Genomic DNA, 19,364 nt, shown 5'->3' with positions numbered 1-19,364 from the left:
ACTTTTTTTCACTGCCACAAAAAGGCAATGTAGAAAGAGAAAAGCAAATCAAATCCAAAGCAGAAGAAAATAAAATTAAAAATAAAAGCAGAAATCCATGAAATTTAAAACAAAAAAGAGAAAAATCAGTATCAAAAAACTAGTTCTTTGAAAAGATCAATAAAATCCATAAGCCTCTAGCTAGGTTGAAAAAAAGGAGGGAAGGCACAAATTACTCATATCAGAAAAGAAAAGAGATCACCACAGATCCTATGAACATTAAAAGAATACAGGAATATTATAAACAACTCTATGCCCACAAATCTGATAACCTAGATGCAATGCACCAATTCCTTGAAAGACACAATCTGCCAAAACTAACACAAGAATAGATGATCTAAGTAAGCCTCTATCTATTAAGAAATTGAATCAGTAATTCATAACCTTCCAAAAGAGTACTGGCCCCGATGGACTCACCAGTGAACTCCATCAAACCTTTAAGGAAGAAATCCCTACCAATTTTCTACAAACTCTTCCAGAAAACAGAAACAAAGGGAATAATCCTAACTAATTTTATGAGACCAGTATTACCCTAATACCAAAGCCAGGCAAAGATACTACTAAAAAAACTATACTTACACACCCAATATACACTAAGATAAATGAACACAAAAATCCTAAACAAAATGTTAATAAATTGAATCCAATAATGTATATAAAGAATTATACACCAAAACCAAGTAGGATTTATCTCAGGTGTCAAGGCTGGCTCAACATTCAAAGGCCAAATAATGTAAACAATCACATCAAGAGGCTAATAAAGAAAAATCACATTATCAATAGATTCAGAAAAAGCATTTGGCAAAATTCAACATGCATTCATGATAAAAATTCACAGCCAACTAGGAATAGACGAACTTCCTCCACTGGAGGAAAATGTAAAGCCTTCCTGCTAAGATCAGGTACAAGTCAAGGATGTCTCCTCTAACCATTGGTTTTCAACATCATACTGGAAGTCCTAGCTAACACAATGAGACCTCCCCTCCCCTGCCCAAACAAAAGGTATATCTATTGGGAAGGAGGAAATAAAACTTTGGCTTTGCAGATGACATGATTGTCTATGTAGAAAATCCGAATAATCAACCAAAAAACTCCTGGAACTAGTAAGTATATACAGCAAGGTTGCAGAATACAAGATTAATGTATAAAAGTCAATTGCTTTTCTATACACCAACAATAAACAAGTAGAAATTTGAAATTAAAAACACATTATCTTTTATATTAGTACCCCCAAAATGAAATACTTAGGTATAAAATATGTACAAGATCTATATGAGAAAACTACATAACTCTTAAGAAAGAAATCAAAGAACTGAATTAATGGAGAGCTATTCCATGTTCATGGATAGGACTCAATACTGTCAAAATGTCAGTTCTTCCCAACTTCATCTATGGAGTCAATATAATCCAAATAAAAATCCCAACAAGTGATTCTGTAGATATCAACAAACTGATTCTGAAGTTTATATGGAGAAGCAAGACACCCAGATAAGCCAACACAATACTGAAGTAGAAGAACAAAGTTGTAGGACTGACACTACAACTTTCAAGACTTACTGTAAAGTTACAGTAATCAAGATAGTGTGGTCCAGCGAAAGTATAGACAAACAGACCAACAGAACAGAACAGAGAGCCCAGAAATAGAACCCCATATAGATAGTCAACTGATCTTTGACAAAGCAAAAGCAATACAACAGAGCAAAGACAACTTTTCAACAAATGGAGCTGGAGCACTGGACACCCACATGAAAAACAAAATGCACCTAGACACAGACCTTATAGCCTTCACAAAAATTAACTCAAAAGGATCACAGACCTAAATGTAAAAGTCCTAAAAGATAACATAGGATAAAACCTAGATGACCCCTGGTATGGCAAGGACTTTTTAGATGCAACACCAGGGGCATGACCAATGAAAGATATAATTAATAAGCTGGAGTTCGTTAAAATTAAAAACTTCTGGGGCACCTGGGTGGCTCAGTCAGTTGGGCCTCTGCCTTCGGCTCAGGTCATGATCCCAGGGTCCTGGGATCAAGCCCCACATCTGAGGGGAGCCTGCTTTTCCTTCTCCCCCACTTGTGCTCTCTAGCTTTCTCTCTCTCTCTCTCAAATAAATAAAATCTTTAAAAAAAAGGACATTTACAATTAAAAACTTCTACTAAAGACAATGTCAAGAGAATAAAAAGACAAGTCACAGACTGTAAGAAAATATTTAGAAAAGACATATCTAATGAAAGACTGTTATCTAAACTATACAAAAACTCGTTAAGACTCAAAACTAAGAAACCAACCAATCCTAAATTAAAAAATGAGTAAAAGTCCTGAACAGACACCTCACGAAAAAAGATACACAGACGGCAAGTAAGCATATGAAAAGCCATCATAAATCATTATGTATTGCAAATTAAAACAAGATACCACTACACACCTGTTAGAGGAGTGAAAATCCAGAACTCTGACAATACCAACTGCTGACAACAGAAACTCTCATTCATTGCTGGTGGGAAAGCAAAAAAAAAAAGATAGCAGGAAGGGAAAAATGAAGGGGGTGGGAATCGGAGGGGGAAATGAACCATGAGAGACTATGGACTCTGAGAAACAAACTGTGGGTTGTAGAGGGGAGGGGGGTGGGGGGATGGGTTAGCCTGGTGATGGGTATTAAAGAGGGCACGTTCTGCATGGAGCACTGGGTGTTATACGCAAACAATGAATCATGGAACACTGCATCAAAAACTAATGATGTGATGTATGGTGATGAACATATTAAAATAAAATTAAAAAAAAATTAAACATATTCTTACCATACAATCCAGCAACCGTGCTCCTTGGTATTTATGCAAATGATTTAAAAACTTACATCCAAACAAAAACCTGAACAGGGATGTTAATACTAGCTTTATTCATAATTGTCAAAACCTGGAAGCAACCAAGATGCCCTTTAGTAGGTAAACGGGTAAATAAACTGTGGTACATCCAGACAATGAAATATTACTCCATGCTAAAAAGAAATGCACTATCAGGCCATCAAAAGATGTGGAGGAAACGTAAATGCATAGTACTAAGTAAAAGACGCTAATCAGCTAATCTGAAAAGGCTACATATTGTATGATTCCAACAACATGGCATTCTGGAAAAGGCAAAACTATGAAGATAGTATACATTTGTTCAAACCCAGAGAATGTGTCACACCAAGAGTGAGCCCCAATGTAAACCAAAGACTGGTGATGATTATGTGTCAGTGGAGGGTCATCAGTTACAATGAAGGCACTACTGTGGTGTGGGGTGTCAACCGGAAGGGAGGTTGTACTGGGGCAGCAGAGGGAATTTACGGGAACTCTGTACTTTCTGCTGAGTTTTGCTATGAACCTAACACTGCTCTAAAGAATAAAGTTCACTAATTAAAAAAACAAAGAAACAAACTACTGCCATGGGAAAATATGTGACCAAAAAGAGTATACTCTCCCTCCAAAGAGTCAATATAATCCCCCTTAAGCAGCTGCTCAAGCTTACACTGTTTGCCCCCTTTTAAGACTTACTTACATTTCAATTTTCTTTGACAAAGTAGCATTAATGTTAAATGGAAAAACATGGTATTTTTTTTTTAAGATTTTATTTATTTATTTGACAGAGAGAGACAGCAAGAGAGGGAACATAAGCAGGGGGAGTGGGAGAGGGAGAAGCAGACTCCCCGCTGAGCATGGAGCCCGATGTGGGGCTCGATCCCAGGACCCTGAGATCACAACCTGAGCCAAAGGCAGACGCTTAACCCACTGAGCCACCCAGGTGCCCCAACATATTATATTTCTATCCTAAATTATATCTGCACACTGAAAGTGGGGACTTGGATATCCTCAATTAGTGGAGGCTAAAAGTTGTGGAGCTGGTGTGTACACACACACAATAAGGGGTTTTTGTTTGTTTTTGTAACTCTAAAGACATCAAAGCAAATACATAAGAGTATTTATTTAAGGTCCAACTTTCATCAGAAGCCATTTAAAGGTATGTGCCAGGTTCTATATAGTAAATCAGTAATTTCTCTGAAGTTGGTTTCATTTCAAGAACACACTGCTCTTTGCTGTCTTATAACAGATAATAAATCTTGCAAGTGTTCTAGGCCATCTGCTAGGAATTGATTTACTCGTTAGTATAGGCCCCACGGGTATTTGAAAGAATCAAATCCCCAGCTTCTCCTTGAATATACCTAAGTCCTAAGGGTGCATAAGAACTTTTCTGGGTTTCATTCCCAAGCTTCTTCAAAGCAAAGCTGCTCTATGATTAAGCCCAAAATATTGGCAACAGAAAATGGGTAGGAACATGTGTGTCTGAATGAGGGAGTAAGGGAGTGAGTGTGTGTGTTGGCGTGGAGGGCCGGAATAAGACAGAATATCATGTATGAGAGGGTAAAGGGGGAAAGAACGTGGGGGAAAAAAATCACTTCTCAGTTTACTCAATTCCTAAGACCACTGCACATAATTTTTTTCAGAAGATTGCTGAAAGCATAAAGATCGCTCCAGTCACTCAATGATACTGTGTAGACTCTATGATACTGTGTAGCTTTCTCCGTCAAAACCATTCCGTAAACAAAGCGGGGAGGTTCAAAATGCCATGAAAGAAAGGACCAAGTTTTTAACAAAAGAATGCAATCTTTTGGTGAAAAGATGTAAATGTTTTTTGGAGGAGGACCTGCCAAGGCAATCAGTAGTGAGGCACGTTCAATACCTACTGTACCTGTAGCTTTAAACTTTGGGGACATAAAACCACTGAGAATCTGCTAAAAGGAATGGGACTTCCTCCCAGAGAAATGCACAAGCCCATAAAAACATGAATCCAGCTGTGGGATTTCAGACTCTCTAACATCCCCAGAATCCCTCTGCTTGGTACGGTTTCAGTCTGACATCCTGAGGAACAGTCCACTAAACTTCTGTCCCACACTTGTATCTCCTGCATCAATCAAAGGTACCCCAGGGAAGTCTAATGATTTTTCCCTAGTGAGTCCTGTATTTAAAATGTCTCAACAGATTAATTAACATTTAATATTTGCATACTTAACTTCAAATTAATAATTCAGATGTTTTATAATTTGCTTTGAACTTACCTATTTTTCTTGCATCTTTCTGTTTCTGTGCTTTCTGTATTCTGATCCATCAACTAACACAGATTTCTATTAGTCACATTTTTTCAAATTAACTTATATCCCCAACTTGCAATGACTATTCTTTCTTTAGAACTCTTAGCAGAACGGTCTCCCAAAGAACAAGGGATACAAAGACAGGAAACAGGACACCTTTAACTCCGCTCTCTTCTTCTGATAAAAAGGCATTAAACTTGGAATGTCAAATTTTCCAAAACGTGACAAAACCACCGTAAAAGATAGGCACATTTTAGCTTTAAAAAAGAAAAAAAAAAACCTGGAAAATGTAATCTATTAATACAAATATAAGAAAACAAATGAGTAATCTGTACTAATGTATATATACAAAGACACAGTTGGGATCCTAATGTTTGAGGGTTGAGATGTGGCCAAGCCCTCTCATTTTAAAAGTAAGAAAAAGACAAGTGCGTTATGAATGCTACTAGCATGATAAGAATGTAGGTCTTCAAACAGCCCCCTTTTACTTACATAAGTCAGTAAGGAGATTTTATTAAATCTTCAATAAAAAATGAAATTTAATTTGAAGTCCAAAATTATGTTGTTAAATGAGGATCGAGGACTATGTATGTGTTTGATTTAGGTAAAATACCTCAAGAAGGTACTTAAAGTCATTCAAAAAGCTCAACCAGAAAAACAACTAATAATTGTACGTTTTTCCTCTAAATGTCCTCAGCTCAGATCTTTCTAAGCTCTTAATTCATGTTTCACACTCAACTAGTATCACGCAAAGTGTTTTTAAACATGATCCAGGAATATCAAATTGAGCTTTAGACAACTCAGACAATTCCCATACTTACGTAAGCACACAAATAAACATGAAGTGCCAGAGACAGGAGATGCTCTGGGAAGAAAATTACCAGGGAAAAATACATATTTTTTAAGTCTTCTTATACATCTGATTGAAACATCAGCTACAATGAGGCATTTGAAGAAGCACCAGTTTGACAGCTTAGCACAAATGTAGAACTAAAATGACTTTTGCATAGTTTCTTCTCCAGCAAAAAGACAATAGAAATAACTTCTTCCAGCCACAGGGACTGGGTTTACCTTCCTGCCTTCAATTCCTATAAAGCCAGAAATAATAAATGAGGTAGTAGCTCTGACACACTCAGCACTAGGCAGAGTCCAAGTGAGGGAAGGTAAAACCCTAAGGCCTCTCGCAGCTCACCGCCGAGTTCCCAGAGAGCAGCACAGGGAAGGGGAGCCCAGACGCAGCACGGCGATCTTCCTGAGCAGGTGAGACAGGACTGAGAACTTAGGGAGGCCACACCGGCTGGAGTTCACAGGGCAGAGTTCCAGAGAAGAGAGATGCGCAGGGACTCCCCTCGAGCTTTCGGCTGGTACCGATCCGCACATGCTTGCGAGAAAACTCTCCAAATCCAGGGAAAACACTGGAAAAGAATAGGTGAAAACACTTCCCAAAGCTAACACAGGGCCAGGAAGAGTCTGCTTCCATGAGCCAGACTAGGAAAACCTCAAAATCTACAGGGTACCAAACAGATGCTCAGGAGGAACTGCTTCGATAGTGGGGCAAATTCAGCCCAAAAAAAGACAGTATTACAAAAACAAAAAGGCAAACTACAGACTAGGATAATCTATCTGTAAGGCATAAATCTGAGAAAGGACTTGTACCTAGGATATATACAAAGAACTCTTCCAATAATAGAAGATGATAAACAACCTAATTACAAAATGGCAAAAGATGTGAACAGACCCTTCACCAAAGTAAACACAGGGATGGTAAATGAGTACGCGGAAAGATGACCAACATCAACAGTGTTTAGGGAAATGCAAACTAAAACTACAATGAGGAGTTACTACACACCCACTAGAATTGCTAAAATTAAAAAGTCCTCCCGGATCAAGCTTCGGCCAGCACGTAGAACAGCTGAGCTCTCAAACACGGATGGAAGAGCCTGGCAGTGTCTTCAGAACATAAACAGTCCCCTACATATGACTGAGCTAATCTATCTCTAGGTCTTACCCAAGAGAAGCAATGCCCATACCAAGACAACCAAAATTCACAGCTGCCTCAAACTGGAAACAGCCTACATATGGATCGGAAGGAGAACGGATTAACAAACCGAGGCGTACCCATACGGTGGAGTACTATTCAGCTTTACCAAAGAGTGAACCACTGATACCCACAACAACATGGATAAATCTCCTAACCATTATGTTGACTGAAAGAAGTCAAACCAAAAAATATACACAAGTATATGGTTCCATTATATAAAAGTCCAGAAAAAAATCACCCATAGTGAGAGAAAGCAGAGCAGGTCTGCATATGGAGGGTGGGAAGAACCACAAAGAAGTCTTTGCACGTGACGGATATTTCATTATCTTGGGTGTGGTGATGGCTTCATGCGTACATACACACGCAAAAACTCGTCAAATTGTACAATTTCAATGTGTGCCATTTACTTTACATCAATGATATGTCAATAAAACTGTCTTTAGGAAATTAAGCCAAGTATTAAGAGTGGATATGCTGAGGTTGGGGAAAGAAGTCTTCGGTGATCAACCTCAAAGACTCCTTCTCCCATAAAGCCTTTACCAAATTCCACAGATCAAATTAATTCTCCTTTAGCACTTAAAAAAAAATGTGTTTTAGTGCTATTACATAAATATCCTCCAAACCAGAACATGGGTTCCTTGAGACAGTAATTTCAATGTTTACCCTCTACTGCCTGCATAAGAAACTGGAGTAGAGTCTGAGTAACACCAAAATCAGGGAAGCACTTAGAGGACATGGGCTAAAATCTAGGAGAAAGATATTAGCCTGAATTGATGTTGTAGCAGTGAGGGTAAAGAAATGTGGGAGAAGATATAAAACTGGAAGAAAACAAAACAAAACAAGAACACAACCAGGTGAGTAGATGTAGAAGGTGAGGGAGGCAGAGTCAAGCATAATGCAGTTTGTGGCTCGGACACCTTGGAAGGATGATGGCAGCACTGACAAAAATAGGGACTACGGGAGAAAGAGGGAGGATGTCAGAGATTCCTTTAATGCATACCGACCCCCATCTGGACTGCAGGCTTGTTCTCGGCACTGAGGAGTGAACACTAAAATGGAGTTCCAGACATCACAGGCCTGCAGTCCACCGAGTCACACACACAGTCTCCCCAGAAGCCAGCTGGAAACTGGAAACTGAACTCAGAGCCCAGCCAGCCTAGTTCTATTTTTAACCTTCAGTTAGCCAGTTTCTTTCGACAAGCAGCACTAACAGAGTTTCCTGCTATGCCTACTTAGTCTCCACAGAACGCTGACTTCAGAAAGGGAGCAAAACGGGCGCCTGGGTGGCTCAGTCATTAAGCGTCTGCCTTTGCTCAGGTCATGATCCCAGGGTCCTGGGATCGAGTCCCGCATCGGGCTCCCTGCTCAGCGGGAAGCCTGCTTCTCCCTCTCCCACTCCCCCTGCTTGTGTTCCTGCTCTCGCTGTCTCTGTCAAATAAATAAATAAAATCTTTAAAAAAAATAAAAATAAAAAAATTTTAAAAAAGGGAGCAAAACGACAAGCAACTGAGGACTTAGAATCTGCACACATTTCTAAGTACGTGAAAAGACAAATCCCCCCATTCCCGTGGGCTACATAATTGACCAAAAGAGCTATTAAAAAAAAAAAAAAATCACTTGTTGCCACTACACGTGTATTTCAACGCTGCCATCTTACGTTAAAATATGGAACTACACAACATTAAAAAGCCATACCTTTATTCAACAGTGAACTCTGAAAATATCAAAGATTTGAGTCAATTAAAAGGTAAACAAAAGTTAATGAGACTTTAATGACAGTAACGAATACTTACAGCAGTTAATTTTGATTTCGGAGAGTACCCATGATGAAGTGAAAGCTCTCGTGAGGCTAGCAATTTCAGTTCAGAATGTAAACCTTATTTTTAAAAGATTTTATTTATTTGACACAGAAAGAAAGAGAGAGAGAACAAGCAGGGAGAGTGGCAGGCAGAGGGAGAGGGAGAAGCAGACTCCCCGCTGAGCAGGGAGTCCAATGGGGCTCCATCCCAGGACCCTGGAATCATGACCTGAGCCAAAGGCAGATGCTTAACCGAATGAGCCACCCAGGCGCCCCTAAACCTTACTTTAAAGAAGTGGGACACTTCCTGCTTACTGAATTCCTTATCGAATTCCCCAATCTACAAAGATAAAAATACATCAACAGAGGTAAAGGGGAAGAGAAGAGTAGAATAAAATCCAATAGGTCTCATCCCTTCTGTACATCGGATTTGCTTCTTTTTAAGATTTTATTTATTTCTTAGAGAGAGAGAGAAAGCAGGAGCAGGGCGAGGAGCAGAGAGAGAGGGAGAAGCAGACTCCCCGCTGAACAGGGAGCCCGATGTGGGGCTCGATCCCAGGACCCCGAGATCATGACCTGAGCCCAAGTCACATGCTTAACCGACTGAGCCACCCAGGCGCCCCCACCAATCTGCTTTTCTAATCACAGCTGCTTAAACAGCAAAAGCCACTTAAATTTGCTTAAATAGTAGATGCACTGGTTTTAACTTTAATCCCATCACTGTTGTGATGGTTCAAGAAGGAAAATAAAATTCAAGGTCCTAATAAGAGTCAAGGACCCTGAACTTAAAAGGCAGTTATACTTAGCCAAAATGCTGGCACTTGTCATTTAACATTATTTGCAATCTTCGGTTTTTCTGTGAAAGTAAAGCCATGCTCTTAAAATTATGGTTAAGAGGGGCACCTGGGTGGCTCAGTCATCAAGCGACTCCCTTCGGCTCAGGTCATGATCCCAGGGTCCTGGGATCGAGCCCCACATCGGGCTCCTGGTTCAGCGGGAAGCCTGCTTCTCCCTCTCCCACTCTCCCTGCTTGTGTTTCCTCTCTTGCTCTCTGTCAAAAAATAAATAAAATCTTTAAAATAAAATAAAATAAAATTATGTTGAAGAAACAAACACTTAAGACTATTTCTGATTTAACATTGATATAAAAAGGTTTGTACACAGTAGCATCTCAGTGTGGGATGGAGGGAACGGGGAAAGCAAGGGTAGTCTGGGGACTGTAGAATTAAGTGAAAGATATTTCCCTCAGACAACAGTAAAGATAAAATACTGCTCATATAGGGCGCCTGGGTGGCTCAGATGGTTAAGCATCTGCCTCCGGCTCAGGTCGTGATTCCAGTGTCCTGGGATCGAGTCCCGCATCGGGCTCCCTGCTCAGCGGGGAGCCTGCTTCTCCCTCTGCCTCTCTCTCTCTGTCTCTCATGAACAAATAAATAAAATCTTTAAAAAAAAATTTTTGCTCATATATAAACATACTCATTTACAGACTCTAGATCCAAACACAAGAAAAGTTTTAAGAGTCAGAAGAAAAAAAGGTTAATGCTTTGATGGAATAGATTAGAAAAAGTACACAGGTAAAAGACTCTATTATAATCTTATTCTACCACACTCATGTGTGATATTAATGCTGAGGGAGGCTGTGTATGTGGAGGAGGGGATGGTATGTGGAAACTCTGTAATTTCCACCCCAAATTTTGGTGTGAACTTAAAACTGCCCTGAAAAACAAAGTCTATTAATTTTTTTGACCCTATTATTCTCTTTGCTGAGTGTATGTCAGTTTTCTTTAGTACTCTTAGCCAACTGCTCACCCTAACCCTAACTGCTCATAAAATCAGTATCGATCTGGTTTTGGATAGAAATCTGACAGAAATCTCTAAATACACTTTCATCTATTTAAGACAATTTAATCTTGATTCAGCTACGTAAGTATTTTTTAAAACCCTAATCAGTCTTTTTGTACAGAGATAACCGGTTCCTGAAAAGCACCTGCTAGTTTCTTCACAATTACTGCTGACTTTCCTTACTCAGGTCGAAAAGAAGATGACTTCCTTCGTACAAGGTCAAAATCTCCTTCCCTTTTTTATACTGTCTCACAATCTCACATGAACAGTTACACCATTACCCAGGGCTTTTATATACATTTCTATTTTCTCTAGATAGTAAGAGTCATGAGTGCAATGAGTCTGTCATACTCATCACTATTTCCAGGTCCTACAACACTACCTGACATGTATCAGCAGGTGTTTTAAAATACTGTTGAATGAATTTTCTTTTCAATTCACAAATAAAGGAGTAATCATGCAAAAGGAGTAGACTTTCCTCATCTTGCCAATGAAAACATCCCATTATACTAAGTGCTCTAAAGACATTATCTCATTTCATTATCACAACAACCCTAGTCAGGAGATAGAGCCCCCTTTCAGAAGGGAGGAATCTGCAGCATCAATAAAGCAGAACAAGGACTCAAACTAAATCCAAGTATCTGCCCACAGCATCACACTAGCCTCTATAATACTGCATCTGATTCCACAAACCATGCACGAAAATCAGCTTCATCAGCTTCTAAGTATAAAAAGTCAGCTACTACCTCACAATCAATTAGTTGCATTTTTCCTTCTGTATTTCATTTGTGAGTAACATAAGCAAATTATAAGAAAATAAGCTAAGGGGCGCCTCGGTGGCTCAGTCAGTTAAGTGTCTGCCTTCCGCTCAGGTCATGATCTCAGGGTCCTGGGATCGAGTCCTCCCTGTTCAACGAGAAGTCTGCTTCTCCTTCCCCTTCTGTACCTGCCCCCAGCTCATGCTCACTCATTCTCTCTCTCAAATAAAATCTTAAAAAAAAAAAAAAAGCTAAAAGTTGGAATTTCACTTTAAGATAAAAACAAAACAAATAAAACCTCCCAGAGAAGGGTGCCTGGGTGGCTCAGTCAGTTAAGGGTCCGCCTGGCAGATTTTGGCTCAGGGTGGTGGGACTAAGTCCTGCTTCAGGCTCCGTGCTGAACAGGGAGTCTGCTTGAGATTCTCTCTTTCTCCCTGTGCCCCCGTCCCCTGCTTACATGTGCTCTCTCTAAATAAATAAAATCTTTAAAAAATAAACAAATAGTGGTGATGGTTGCACCACTCTGAATATATTAAAAACCACAGAATCATAAAATTTAAAAAGGTGAACTATATGATGAATTATTTCTCGGAACTGTTTTTTTAAAAAGACTCTTGGTGTGAGGTAGTAGTGGGGAAGGCTGTGCACATTGTGGGGGAAGGGAGTATATGGGAAATCGCTTTACCTTGCACTCAATTTTGCTGTGAACCAAAAAGTGCTCTAAAAAATAAATTCTTAAAAAAAATGAGGTTGTCCTGTTTATAGTAATCCAGATCACCTGTACAGAACTTCAAGAGTCCTAATTTTTTAAAATATTCAATTACTTTACAGTATATTTTATTAAGGCCGTGACGTGAACTAATAATTTTAAAACACATTTTTAGTAATTACATGTCATAAGCATTCTGCAGTCATCTTGTAAAAAATTCTAAGACTCCATTTTTCTGAATTAGTGAATTCTTCAAAAATTATTCCCACTTTTACCAAAAGATTATTTCATTCTTTCCCTTTTCCCTTTTACTAAATACTCATATGGTTTTAAAATTTTTATTTAAGTATGATGGAACTACTATAAAATCCACCTGGTTTTAATTGTTGAGTTAGATGAATTTTTTTTAAAGATTTATTTATTTGAAAGAGAGAGAGCAAGCGAGCATGCAAGCATGAGCATGGGAGAGGAGGCAGAGGGAGAGGGAGAAGCATGCTCCCCGCCGAGCAGGGAGCCGGACTCGGGGCTCGATCCCAGGACCTGGAGATCATGACCTGAGCAGAAGGCAGACATTTAACCAACTGAGCCACCCAAGTACCCCTAGTTAGATGAATCTTAGTGAATAAAGGAGATGTGTGTGCAAACCTCACAATTCAGTTTGGGACACTTCTGTTGCCCTAAAGACTATCCCTGTACCCCATCTGCAGTCAATCTCCACTCCCATGTCCAGACCCAGGAAGCCACTGACAAACTTTCATCTGTAAAGTTTGGCTTTTTCTAGAAATTTCAAATAAAAATAATCATTCAATGTAGAGTTTTATGCAACCAGTTTCTTTCTGTGAGCATAATGTTTTTGAAGTTATTCATTTGTTGCGTCTGTCAGCATTCTTTTTTATTGCCGAGTAGTATCCCATCCCATGGACACACCAGACTCTGTTTCTCCATCTATCAGTTGCTGGGCATTTAAATTATTGACTGTAGTATTATTCATATCTAAAAACTGTAAACAGTCACATAAAAGACATGTAGCTTCATTTCTATAGGGTACTTAGGACTAAATCTGCTACATCATGTGGTAGATGTATGTTTAACTTTTTTTTTTAAAGATTTTATTTATTTATTTGACAGAGAAAGACACAGTGAGAGAGGGAACACAAGCAGGTGGAGTGGGAGAGGGAGAAGCAGACTCCCGAGCAAGGAGCCTGATGCGGGGCTCGATCCCAGGACCCTGGGATCATGACCTGAGCCAAAGGCAGACGCGTAACGGCTGAGCCACCCAGGCGCCCCTATATGTTTAACTTTTTAAGAAGTTGCCAAACTTTTCCAAAGTGGCTGTATTAATTTTACATTCCCACCAGCAAAGTATACAGTTTCCAGTTTCTAGACATCTTGCCAACATTTGGGACAATTTTTTTTAAATTTGTATTTTAGCCAGTGAATAAAGAAAACACCCAGTGTTTTCCTCCTTTGTTTCTGCTTTCCTCTCACACCACACTCCTACCACTTCGGACACTTCTGGCCACCAAACACATGGGGCATTTTCCCCACACCAAGGGTCCTCTGTGTTCCAGCTAGGTATCCGGCAATTTAACTCCATTCTGACGTGGCCCTAAAGACAGCATCTGCGTCCACGAAAGGCTCAGTCCCATGAAACTGCCTTCTCTGTCCCCTCCAGGTACCAATGGCAAGTAGGAGGTCGCAGGCTACCCACAACTTCTCTTCAGCTTGGCTACCAATCAAAGGTTCCCACAACCCCCTCCTTGCTAGAGCAGCTCTCAAAACTCAGGGAAACACATGTGCCAGGTAATTATAAAAGGATATGATGAAGGATACAGACGAATGTCCACATGGGAGAGATGGGAAGGGCCAGATATGCTGGATGGGGCACAGAGCTTCCACGCCCTCTTCAGGCAAGTCACTTGTTCAGCACTGCTACCTGTTTATCTATCAACCCAGAAGCTCCATAAATCTCAAACGTTTTTGGACTTTTATCACATAGGCATGATTGATCATTAGCTCCATTTCCAGCCCCCCTCCCTTCTCAAGACAATGGGGCTCGGGGTGAAAATTTCACGCTTCTACTCATGGCTTGGTCTTTCAGGACAGCTCTCCTGGAGCTGTCCAGGGTCCCACCCAAAGCTGCCTCATTACAACAAAAGACACTCTGATCACCCAAGAAACTACATGGCTTCAGGAGCCCTATGGCAAGAACCTGGGGCAGAGACGAATATATACTTTTTCTGTTATTTCACAGCCAGTTTAGGGGATACACTGGTGGTATTTCACTGTGGTTTTAATATCTAATGATGATGAGCATCTTTTCATGTGCTTATTTGCCATCCACTTAACTGTTAAAATCTCACGCTCTTTTTAAAAACTGGGTTGTCTCCTCACTGAGATGTAACATCTCTATACGTTCTGGATTCAAATCCTGAATCATATATGTATATTTTGCAAATACTTTCTCTACGTCTACAATTTATCTTCTCATTTTCCAAAGAGTGTTTTGAGAAGCACAAAAATTTTTAATTTTGATGAAGTCCATTTTACCAATTTTTTGATGGATCGAGCTTTTGAAGTGTTTTATTATGAAATCTTGGCTTAATCCAAGATCGTGAAGATTTACTCTCATGTTTTCTTCTAAGAGTTTCACAGTTTTATATTTAGGTCATTGATCCCACATTTTCTTCTGAAAGACTTCCAATTTTACACTTAAATATATCACCCATTTTTGTGTAGACTATGACGTTAAGGGTCTAAGTATCACTTTTTAACATATGGCTGTCCAGTTGTTCCGGCACCATCTGCTGGAGACTATCCTTTTTTCCAATACATTCCTTTGGCATCTTTGTCGAAAATTGATCATATATGAGGCTATTACTGACTTGATTCTATTCCATTGATCTATTTGTCTATGGCTACAGTTTTATAGTAAGTTTTGAAGTGAGATAATTATGTTTTTGGTGCTGTTCTTTTTCAAAATTGTTTTAGCTCTTCAAGGTTCTTTGCATTTCTGTGTAAATGTTAGAATAAGCCTATCAATTTCTACAGAGACCTACTGAGTCCGTGATCGGGATTGCATTCAGTCTACAGATGACAAATCCGTCTTCCAAGCCATAAAGATAGCGTATCTCTCCATTTATTTGGGTCATCTTTAATTTCTCTCTGTAATGTTTCATAGTTTTCAGTGCACAAAAATACTCATTTTGAAACACCAATGGTAACTTCTTAAATGTTAAATCTAGTATCAAACCGCAGTAGCAAATCCTGCAAAAATTATTTAAGAATCTTTCTGACACAATTTTAAGTTTGCCATTCCTCACATTTAACAACAGGAGAACAATGAACAGACAGCAAAAATCTGTTATCTTATGAAGTTGACAGGTTATAAACCACTCATAAAACTAAGTAGGAAAGAAGTTAATGCCTTTATCAAAGACGGAACCTGCTTTGACTATTCTGCCCCACGAAAAGTGTCCAGTAGCAGAAACTATTCAATCTAGTTTTTTTCCCTAACTCCCATCAAACCCAAGAAAATTCCATAAACTAGAGTCATACACACACACACACACACTCTCTCTCTCTACATGTACGTATAAAACTTAATACTGCAAACACAAATACACAATCTTCAGTCTTTCCGTCTTCATTTTTATAGCATTTTTGCCTCTAATTATGAATGTATAAGCTTTCATTGAAGCTATTTGTCAAATAAAGTGGGGTTAGGTTCTATCACAGGTTTAAATTATGAAAAGTTTTTTTTTTAAACCTTGAAAAGTATGAATTTTTTTTTTTAAATATTTTATTTATTTATTTATTTATTTGAGAGAGAGAAACACAGCGAGACAGGGAACATAAGCAGGGGGAGAGGGAGAAGCTGGCTTCCCGCAGAGCGGGGAGCCCAATGCGGGACTCGATCCCAGGACCCTGGGATCATGACCTGAGCCGAAGGCAGATGCTTACAGACTGAGCCACCCAGGCGCCCCGAAAAGTATGAATGTTAACAAAGGCTTTTCCATGAGAAACTCTCATTCAAAATAAAAACATTTTGCAATTCCTACCAGAAGCCATGTACAATTACACTATTTATAAAAGCAAAAACAGAAACTACCCAAATGTCCACTGACAAGATGCTATAAACTGTGGCACTTCTTTACCGAATATCATACATTACCGAATATTACACTATAGTAAAAATGTTTATTTTTTTATTTTATAGTATATGTAACATCATGATGAAAATTATAAATTTAAAATGCTGAAGGGAAAAAAAAGCAAGTCCCAGAAGACAATGAGCAAAACTAAACATATTGTTTGCACACATACATTTACAATAAAGACTATTTTTAAAGAGGCAAAGCAATGAGATCCACCAACGTGCGAGCAGCAGTCACAGGGGTTAAGGAGTAGAGAGGGCAGAAGGCAGCGGGACAAGCGAACCAACCACTGCACATGCCAGTCATTAGTAATGCTCAAGGTCTTGGGCTGAACGAAGGCTTTAAACGTCTTATAACTCACATCATGTTATCTAATTTTTTCGTAAGCCTAAATATTACACTAAAATATTTTTTTTAAAACACAAGCAAAACCTATTTTTAAAAATTCACCCATCACAGAACATTTTCCAGAAGCTTAATTGGGCACTCAAGAGAATACACATCAGAAAAATTTTTTTAAGTTTTACCTTTGTTTCTGTTCAATTGCTTTGTCCAAGTGCTGGAAGATATCCTGAAACAGGGTGCAGCTGGATCGACTATTAATAGTATATCCATACCCTCTTTTCCAATACTGTTTCAGATCATTTAAATATTCTAATACCTAAAAATAAAAATTTCAAAAATCATTACTATTACATGTTTTAATGTTAACAAATTCCCTGATTTAATAATGATTCTCAGAAAAGGTTACATTGTTTAATTACCATTCTACACAAAGTATAATAGAACCTCAGCATTCACTGAGTTTATACTTGCCATTTCAAGCTTTTACGAGTTGCCCCAAAAGACCATGACACACAGATATTTACGATGAAACACAAATCTGAATTGTGGGAATGCAGGAGCTGGCATGCAAGAGCAAGTTAGCAGTACTCATAGCCAATAATCGAGCATCCATGAGAGCTCAGGACAGAGGGCTAAAGACATGTGCTCACGTCCCCTTTCTGCTAAAATTATATTCAAGTGATAGTAAAAACATATACAGAAAAAAAGATACAAAAAGAAGAATATTCATTATAGCACAGAAAGACGCTAACAACGGATCAGGAACTTTTAAGAATTTTACGAAGCTAGAAACCAGATAGAAAACAAGTTACTTTGGTTCATGTATCAGTTTTGCAAAAATAGTAATAAAAGTAGACCAAGGATACAGAAAAGGAATGTATATTGGAATACATGTTCTAAAGGGCATACTGGCAAAATCCATAAAAGCATACATTTCTATGGCCCATTTAATTCCATTTCTTATGAAGTCATAGTCACAGATGCACACAAGACGGAATGTCTAAGAATGTCTTACAGCAGCACTGCTTACAGAGCAGGAAGAAGAGATTCCTGGAAATACCGAAATTTCATTAATAGGTAGATGGCTGACTAAACTATGGTATACACATACTACGGAATACTGGGCAGTTATTTAAAATTTCTATATTGTAGATCTACATGTACTGATGTGGAAAGATCTCTCAAAGACATACTGAATGAGAAGGGAAGGTTAAGAATAATAAACACAGTATAATACCCTTTATGTATTTATTGTATACCTACAAACACACATTATACTGTTTTTTAAGAATGATACAGACTATAAACAGCACAGAAAAGGGTTAACGGTTAAAAGGTACACACTGAACTGACAGCAGGGACTGATCTGTGTGGAGAAGTCTTGAATTGGAATTGGTGATTAAGGAAGACTTTCTTTGAATGTTAAACTTTGTACTCATGTATCACTTGATCAGATAAACACCAAAACTAGGGGGCTGAAACATGCAATGAAAAGAGGTACAAGTGGGGTGCCTGGCTGGCTCAGTTGGTAGAGCATGTGACTCTTGATCTTGGGGGTGAGAGTTCAAGCCCCACGCTGGGTGTAGAGCTTACATAAAAATAAAAATAAAAATGGGTACAAGAGAAGACTGCAGTAATTATGAGTTATTCTTCCCCAAAAAAGCCCCTAGAGAAACTAAGTGCAAGCCATAAGTTTAAGAGCAAGGGTAAGCCATTGCCATAAACCAAAAACAAAACTAAACACACATTAAAAAGGCAACTAAATCAAGAAGTTAGCAAAGGAAGTAAAGTAAACATTTTTTTAAATGAAAGAATTAAAATTAAAAGAATTAAAGTTCTGCCAAATCCATTCAAGAAATAAAACAAAAACAGTAACAGAAATGAAAAAGGAGACATGCCTGAAGACTTTTTAAAAATCATATTTGCACGCTATTGAAACTTCATCTCTAAAGGATTTGAAAATGTAAATGAAATAAGCAGTTTTTCTAGGAAAATATAAATTACCTGAATTGACACAGAAAAATCTGACTATACAAAATAACTAGAGACAAAGGTCTACCTGAAAGAGACCAAGCATATTTGGTTTTAAGTAGGAGTTCTACCAAACTTCAAGAGTTAGTTCCTAATAATTTATTCCAGGGTACAGGAAAGGATGGAAAGTGAGGTGGGAAACAAAGGCAGAAGAAAAATTATTAAATTTCCTTACTATCTACAGCCCACCAACAAGTCCTTGAAGCAGGCAGAGTGACCTTCCTCTAGGGACTCAACCGCCTCGATGTTAATACCTGGCTAGGGGCAAAAGGCAAGCTTAGCCTGAGGCCCACCCCTCCTCCGGGATCCTGTAAGTCCACTCTAACATATAAAAATTCTTTTGGAAACTTCCTTTATCTCTAAACCCCCAAGATACATGTTGGCGATCACCCCCTAAGCATATGACCCACCGATATACATCTGAAGGGTCTCAGGACTAAGGTTTTATTAGACGGTAAAAAATGACCTTTTCCCAACAATAGCTAGCCCCTCAAGGTCCTGGAAACCTTGCTTCCA

The 19,364-nt window shown here is 38.8% G+C and overlaps 1 protein-coding gene across 2 annotated transcripts in view; it reads right to left on the bottom strand.

Moving 5' to 3' along the window:
* MINPP1 (multiple inositol-polyphosphate phosphatase 1) overlaps positions 1-19,364 on the bottom strand; it is a 46,609-nt gene that overhangs the window by 10,713 nt on the left and 16,532 nt on the right. The window contains exon 4 of one of the 2 annotated variants that reach the window (XM_027596560.2): positions 17,000-17,133. The exons of the other annotated variant lie outside the window; for it this stretch is intronic. Coding sequence (XP_027452361.1) covers positions 17,000-17,133 — 134 coding nt within the window. The remainder of the gene's footprint in view (positions 1-16,999; positions 17,134-19,364) is intronic. 2 annotated transcript variants of the gene reach the window in all.

The sequence above is a fragment of the Zalophus californianus genome, chromosome 15, assembly GCF_009762305.2.
Source record: "Zalophus californianus isolate mZalCal1 chromosome 15, mZalCal1.pri.v2, whole genome shotgun sequence".
Classification (NCBI taxonomy): domain Eukaryota; kingdom Metazoa; phylum Chordata; class Mammalia; order Carnivora; family Otariidae; genus Zalophus; species Zalophus californianus.
The sequence above is the reverse complement of the archived record's forward strand: the minus strand, read 5'-3'. Positions and strand labels throughout refer to the sequence as shown.